General features: G+C 45.9%; 1 protein-coding gene across 1 annotated transcript in view; it reads left to right on the forward strand.

Annotated features, from left to right (window-relative positions):
• The window catches only part of Rad54l (RAD54-like (S. cerevisiae)), a 21,673-nt gene that overhangs the window by 3,632 nt on the left and 10,250 nt on the right, over positions 1-7,791 (forward strand). Inside the window, 6 exon segments of the mRNA XM_013016953.1 lie at positions 600-660; positions 1,338-1,473; positions 2,280-2,349; positions 2,435-2,723; positions 4,081-4,205; positions 6,844-6,994. Coding sequence (XP_012872407.1) covers positions 600-660; positions 1,338-1,473; positions 2,280-2,349; positions 2,435-2,723; positions 4,081-4,205; positions 6,844-6,994 — 832 coding nt within the window.

Below are 7,791 nucleotides of genomic sequence, written 5' to 3' on the forward strand. Positions count from 1 at the left end.
ATTCTCTCCCCCCCCCCACCAAAGTTGTAAAGTTCGTTTTCGACATGACAACTTGTACTTCTCATTGTTGCAACGGGTCCACCTGTATCCTTAAATGACTTGTTTTTCCCCTTCTCCACAAATTATACCGACATAAAATATTCCTCCTTTATTCTTAAGGTATTGCATCCTAGAGAAAATCTAGGTGTCCTCATTGCCATGGTTTTTTTTTGGGGGGGGGTTGGGGTCTGGTCGTGGGGCCTGAACTCTGGACCTGGGTGCTGTCCCTCAGCTCTTCAGCAGCTCAAGGCTAACGCTCTACCACTTGAGCCACAGTGCCACTTCCGCCTTTTTTCTTTTTGCTTATGTGGTGCTGAGGAATCGAACCCAGGGCCTCATGCATGCAAGGCAAGCCACTGAGCCACCTTCCCAGCCCTGCCATGGTTTTTATAAGAAAGTGAACTCTAGGCCTTGTGATCAACTGTGGCTCTGCAGTTTTGAGCTTGGGTATTGCAGAACCTTATGTGAGATCTCAAAAAAGGAAGCTGCTGTACAAAACCTAATGTGGATGGATAAGAAGATGGTTCCAGTCCTGAATCCTGCTTCTTCTTTCTTTTTAGGAAGCATTTATTCGAAGCATTTTGTCAAAGCCTTTCAAAGTTCCTATTCCAAATTATCAAGGTAAATGGAGACTTTTCAGTTTTTGAATCAGTCATGTGAGTTTGCCTGGATAAAGACCTTTGCTTTTATAAAGACAAGCTTAGCTGGGAATTCAGGATGCCAGTCCAGTGGTGGCTGTGCTTAAGGTGACCCTTCTGAGGCCTACGTGGAAACTGTATTAGTCTTATTAAGAGTTACCAAGATGAACTGTTGTTCATTATGTTGATGGGGGGGTCAGTGCTCAGCAAGCGCCTGGCGGCTGATGGACTTGGGCTTCCTTCAGTCCGAGTATGTTCCGTGTTATCTCCTCTAGAGGTTGGCTGTTTGGGAATTCTGTAGTCTTTCCCTGTCTCATGTAGGGCTCTGCTTTGTGCTAAAACTGGGGCTAGGAAAGAAGGTGGCCAGTTCTCAGACTTTCAGCCTTGAAAGGCCCCAGTATGGTTTTAGACCCTCTGGAGTTTGACTTGGCTTGAGGTGAATAAGACTCAGCACTCCAGAAATTTGTAGTTGAATGGGAAAAATGAACTGGAAAAGGCTGGTCCAAGGCTGAAGAGAGACAGTGCCTGAACTGGGTTTGGAGGAGTTCTAAGAAGCAGGGTCATATGGGAGCTCAGGATATGTGAAGGATGGGCAATTGAATTGCCTGCTGGAGCAACAGAAAACAAAGGTTCCTTTGATAATTGGTTGCTGATTTCTAGGTCCCCTGGGTTCTCGAGCATTGGGCCTGAAAAGAGCTGGGGTCCGCCGGGCCCTCCATGACCCCCTGGAGGAAGGTGCCTTAGTCCTGTATGAGCCTCCTGCACTGAGTGCCCATGACCAGCTGAAGCTTGACAAGTATGTACGCTGGCAGTGTCCTGTGCTGGTGGTGCACATACCTTATAGAAAGGAGGGTATTTGGTGTAAGTTCTTTCTGGGATGGTTGGAGAGCTGTCATGTCTGTGGTACTAGCCAGAGAGTAGGTGGTTGGGGAAGGGTCTGTATGTCCAGTTAGTGGGGCTCCTAACCCCCTCCTGTGCTCCTTTGTGGTGGGAGAACGGTTGAGGTGAAGGCATAGGGTCACCCTTACCTAATTCTTTTTTTTTGCTTGGTTGTGGGGCTTGCACTCAGGGCCTGGGTGCTGCCCCTGTGCTCTTTTTGCTCAAGGCTAGCTCTCTACCACTTCTGGTTTTCTGGTGGTTAATTGGAGATAAGAGTCTCCCAGCCAAGCGCTGGTGGCTCACGCCTGTAGTTCTAGCTACTCAGGAAGTCCGTGAGACTCTTAGCTCCCATAAACCACTAGAAAACCGGAAGTGGCGCTGTGGCTCAAATGGTAGAGTGCTCGCCTTAAGCTGAAGAGCGCAGGAACTGCACCCAAGCCCAGAGTTCAAGCTCTACTACCGACCAAAAAAAAAAAAAAGAGTCTCACAGACTTTTCTGGCTGGGATGGCTGAACCACAAACCTCAGATCTCAGTGTCCTGAGTAGGTAGATTTACCGGCATGAGCCACCAGTGCCCAGAACCCTTACATAATTCTTAGAGCAGGGTCTTACTGTGGTTTGGCCAAGAAGGTGCTCTTTTTGGGCAGCTACCTCTGTAGCCTCTGGATGAGCAAGACACCGCTTTCACTGAAGTTATGGTTTCTTTGTGCTCTGTTTTCTCAGGGAAAAACTCCCTGTCCATGTGGTTGTTGATCCTATTCTCAGTAAGGTTTTACGACCTCATCAGAGAGAGGTAAGGGAGGATCAGGGGAATGAGGTGCTGGCTCCAGTCTAAGTGTGGGAATTGCCATTCTTGACTGAATGCTGTTATTCCCCAGGGAGTGAAGTTCCTGTGGGAGTGTGTCACCAGTCGGCGCATCCCTGGCAGTCATGGCTGCATCATGGCAGATGAGATGGGCCTGGGGAAGACACTCCAGTGCATCACATTGATGTGGACACTTTTGCGCCAGAGTCCAGATTGCAAGCCAGAAATTGACAAAGCAGTGGTGGTCTCACCCTCCAGCCTGGTGAAGAACTGGTACAATGAGGTTGGGAAATGGCTTGGAGGGAGGATCCAACCTCTGGCCATTGATGGAGGATCCAAAGATGAGATAGACCGAAAGCTGGGTATGTAAGTTTAACAAAGATGGTGGCACTTCTCAGCTCTCTGACTGTCTGTCTGTCTCTATCTTTCTCTATCTCTGTATGGTTGTAGGGCTTGAACTCAGTGTCTAAGCACTGTCCCTGAACTTTTTTTTTTCTTGTATGTTGCAGGGTTTGAACTCAGGGCCTGGGTGCTGTCCTTGAGCCTCTGGGCACTATCCTTAAGCCTCTTTGTGTTCAAGGCTACTGCTCTACCACTTGAAATACAGCACCCCTTCAGCTTTTTGAGTGGTAAATTGGAGATAAGAGTCTCTTGGGGACTTTTCTGCTTGAGCTGGCTTTGAACCATGATCCTCAGATCTCAGCCTCCTGAATAGCTAGGATTACAGGTGTGATCCTTGGGCACCTGTCTTCCCTGAGCTTTTTTGCTCAAGAGTAGCCTCTGCCACTTTGAGCCACAGTTCCATTTCTGGTTTTTAGATGTTTAATTGAAGATAATAGTCTTGTTTTCCTGCCCAAATTGGCTTCAAAACAGAGTCCTCAGATCTTAGCCTGCTGAGTAGCTAGAATTACAGGCATGAGCTACTAGTGCCTGGCTCTCTTTTTTGACAGTACTAGATTTGAACTCAGGGCCTTATGCCTCCAGCTGGGCTTTTTACTGGCTATTGCTGCTTATTGTAGAGTCTAGTTAACTTTTCTGCCTGAGCTAACTTCAAATCATGATCCTTCAGATCTTTGCCTTCTGAGTAAAGCTAGGTTTACAGACATAAGCCATCATTTTCTTCTTCCTTTCTTCCTTCCTTCCTTCCTTCCTTTCTTTCTTTCGTTCTTTCTTTTTCTTTTTTTTGCTTTAGTTATTTTTCTGAGTCTCACCTTTCTTTTTTTTGTCCAGGGCCAGCCTCAGACAAAAATCTTCCTGGCTGGGAATGTGGCTCAGTGGTAGAGTGTTTGCCTAGCATGCATGAAGCTCTGACTTCGATTCCTCAGTACTGCATACACAGAAAAAGTCAGAAGTGCTCTGTGGCTCAAGTGGTAGAGTACTAGCTTTGAGCAAAAGAATCAGGGACAGTGCCCAGGCCCTGAGTTCAAGCCCCAGAACTGGAAAGAAAAAAAATCTTTCTACCTATAGCCTTCTGATAGTTGGGATCATAAGTCTGAATCTCTGCATCTAGTTTGTTTGTTGAGATTAGTCTCATTAACTCTCCTCTATGCCTGGTCTATTATTTTTAACTTATTTGTGAGGTAATTGCAGGGATAGAAAATTTCCATTGAAAATGATTAAAATATTTTCAGTTGCTTCCAGACTACTTTAAAGAGTTGTCAAACTTTTTTTTTAAAATAAGATGTTCTGATTGGCTACTTTGACACTTCTCTTTTGTAGAAGGATTTATGAACCAGCGTGGAGCTAGAGTCCCTTCTCCCATCCTCATCATTTCCTATGAGACCTTCCGCCTGCACGTCGGAGTCCTTCAGAAAGGCAATGTTGGACTGGTCATTTGTGATGAGGTACTTGACTCAGCACAGGCTGTTAGGTTTGTCGGTCACTGAGCATGACCATCACAGAGTTGCCTGTACTAGTCACTGGGGAATGTGGAAGACAGAGCATACTGTATTGGAGGATGCAGTAAGGAGCATCTCCCACACCAATAGTCCAAAGAGGACTGGACAGTACTTAGAACTCTGCGGAGAGTGGGCATTATGGGCTTAATGGTTTCATCCTTCCAGGTAGTATTCCCTAGACTAAAGAGGAACTTGAAGGATGGAAGGGATTTGGATGTGTGAAGAGACATGGCACAGTGTTTATGCTCTGCCACTTACCAGTAGTATAATCTTGGAAGTAGGTTACTTAACCACATTCACAGAGTTACTCCTAAAACACCTGTTAGGTGTCAGACCTTCAGGATTCTGTTCTTGCCTTTCAGGGAACTTTAGTTTAAAGGATCCAGAATTTTTATGCCACTAAAAGTTAAAATTCTGTATTTTTAAAATTAATCTTTAGTAGCAACCTTCAGATGAACTTCTATTTATCTTTCATTTATCTACTATTCAATGAGCATTGAAGATAAAGGCCAATCTGATATGATCTCTGCTTTAATAAGTTCATGCCAGGTGGCTCACTTCTGTCATCCTAGCTTCTTAGGAGGCTGAGGATCTTGGTTCAAAGCCAGCCAGGGCAGTAGTTTGTCAGACTCTTTTTTTTTTTTTTTTTGTTAGTCATGGGGCTTGAACTCTGGGCCTGGGCACTGTCCCTCAGCTCTTCAGCTCAAGGCGAGCGCTCTACCACTTGAGCTACAGCACCACTTCCGGTTTTCTGGTGGTTTATTGGAGGTAGGAGTCTCACAGTCTCTCCTGCCCAGGCTGGCTTTGAACCGCGATCCTCAGATCTCAGCCTCCTGAGTAGCTAGGATTACAGGCGTGAGCCACCAGCGCCCGGCCTGTCAGACTCTTATTTCCAAATTAGCTACCAGAAAACCAGAAGAGGAGCTGTGGCTCTAAGTGGTAGAGCACTAGCTTTGAGCAAAAAGAACTCAAGGGCAGTGTCCGGGTCTGAGTTCAAGCCCCATGACCAAAAAGTTCATACCTAGTTGAGATAAAGCACAGTGGAGCATGATTATGGTTCCCTAGTATATATAGCAGTGGGTGAGAGACAGTAGAAGGGCGACCAGCCTGGCATGGTGGCCACTTCTGGCCACTTCTGGCTTTTTTCTTATGTGGTGCTGAGGAATTGAACCCAGGGCCTCAGGCATGCAAGGCAAGCGCTCTACCACTGAGCCACCTTCCCAGCCCATCTCTATCTCTTAAATGAGCATTATAATTTCCAGTTGTTGTGTGAAATTCATAAAAAAAGAATTTAAGTACTTAATACAATGCCTGGCACACTAAAGGATTCACTAAGTAGTGGCATTATGCACCTTTATGTACATATTACTGTAGGAGCACAGAGGTGAAAGACCAGTAGTCTGGACTCATTGAAGACCGTTTTGCCAGGTGGGAGGGGGAGAAGAATTTGCCTATGAAAGAGGACACCAGGCAGAAGAATGGCCTGCCCAGAGACCTATGGAAGCCCAACATTAGTTTTTTATGAGAAAAACTGGTGAGAAAAAATTGGTGAGAAAGTAAAAGTCTGTTGTGACCATCCGAATTTTTAGAACTTAGGAAGGGTCTAATTGCTGACCTAATGAGATGGGACAGGGTCTGTGTTTAACTGCTTTGTCAAGGGCCGTCCTGGAGCAGCAAGGCTGATTTGCTTGTTCATTGTCTCACTGGTGGTTGGGTTTTGTGTGGCTTGGTTAATACAGACTTAGGCAAAGCTTGATGTAGAAAGGACACAGGCCTGATCTTGTCCATGTGGTTCTCATGGGAAAAGGGAAAGAGGTAGAGTCCTTGAATATCTTGAAAGAAGTTAATAGAAATATGTGCCAGGGGCTGGGAAGGTGGCTCAGTGGTAGAGCGCTTGCCTTGCATGCACGAGGCCCTGGGTTCGATTCCTCAGCACCACATAAGCAAAAGAGAAAAAACCAGAAGTGGCACCGTGGCTCAAGTGGTAGAGCGCTAGCCTTGAGCTGAAGAGCTGAGGGACAGCGTCCAGGCCCAGAGTTCAGGCCCCATGACCGGACCAAAAAAAAGAAAGACAGAAATATGTGCCAGAAGGGGCAGAAGAGGGATTGGTGAAGGAAGAGAAGGGAGCTCTTTAGATATACAGATACTCTAGCTACGGGGATTCTGGTGGAGTGAGATGCTTAGCCAAATCCATTTTGTACCAATAGCTTAGGAAAGGCCTGTGAACTAATAAAAAAAAAGTACTTGGCTCAGGAGGTTTTAGCTAGTGGAGAGGGAAAGACTCTCTGAAAACCTGAATCTGTAACAGGCTAGGTGAGCTGCTAAGGCTATGGCGTTTGAGGGGAAAACTCGTGGGAGGACAGAGGAAATCCTTGTTTTATAGATGTAGCACTGGTCTGGAAATTTAAGGTCTGTCTTGTGACTAATATTTCTCTCCAAGCAAGTGGGTGAGTGAGCTCTTATGCTGCCTCCTCCCTGATTAATTCCCAAGGCTGCAGGACCTGTAATGTTTTATCTGTATCAGATCTTAGGGCCATTTAAAGATGTCATGTAATATCCTGAGTGAGAATTCATTCTCTTGCAGGGACACAGGCTCAAGAACTCTGAGAATCAGACTTACCAGGCTTTGGATAGCTTGAATACTAGTCGGCGGGTGCTCATCTCTGGAACCCCCATCCAGAATGATTTGCTTGAATATTTCAGTTTAGTACATTTTGTGAATTCCGGCATCCTAGGTGAGAATCTAATCTACCTGCTTCCTCTACCTCTAAACCACACACCCAGCCCACATTTTTATCTTTCTAGACTGTTTACTTCATTTATATTTCAGATTTTTACTACTTTGACATCTTTCTGATTTTTTGTTGGTTGTGGGACTTGAACTCTGGGCCTGGGTGGTGTCCCTCAGCTCTTCAGTTCAAGGCTAGTGCTCTACCACTTGAGCCACAGTGCCCCTTCCGGTGTTCTGGTGGTTTATTGGAGATTTGAGTCTTTTTTCCTACCCAGACTGGCTTTGAACCTTGATCCTCAGATCTCAGCCTCCTGAGTAGCTAGGATTACAGGCATGAGCCACTGGCACCCAGCTATCTTTCTGATTCTTTCCACAGAAATTGCCTGCATTTTGTTCAGCTTTGTAATTTTTGGGTAGGAAAGTTGGTCTTTGATAAGAGGGTCTGCCACTTACTAGCAGTATGAAAAATCATTTCCTTTTTTTTTTTTTTACCAGCCCTGGGCTTGAACTCAGGGCCCGGACACTGTCCCTGAGCTTCTTTTGCTCAAGGCTAGCACTCTACCACTTGCCACAGCACCACTTCTGGCTTTTTCTGTTTATGTGGTACTGAGGAATTGAACCCAGGGCTTCATGCATGCTCGGCAAGCACTCCACTACTAAGCCACATTCCCAGCCCCCAAATCATTCCTTTCTATATGCTTTTTAAAATTTATTTATTTATTTATTTATTTGGGGGGGGTCTGGTCATGGGCCTCAACTCTGGGCCTGGGCACTGTCCCTCAGCTCTTTAACTCAAGGCTA

This window comes from Dipodomys ordii, unplaced genomic scaffold, assembly GCF_000151885.1.
Source record: "Dipodomys ordii isolate 6190 unplaced genomic scaffold, Dord_2.0 Scaffold33, whole genome shotgun sequence".
Lineage (NCBI taxonomy): Eukaryota > Metazoa > Chordata > Mammalia > Rodentia > Heteromyidae > Dipodomys > Dipodomys ordii.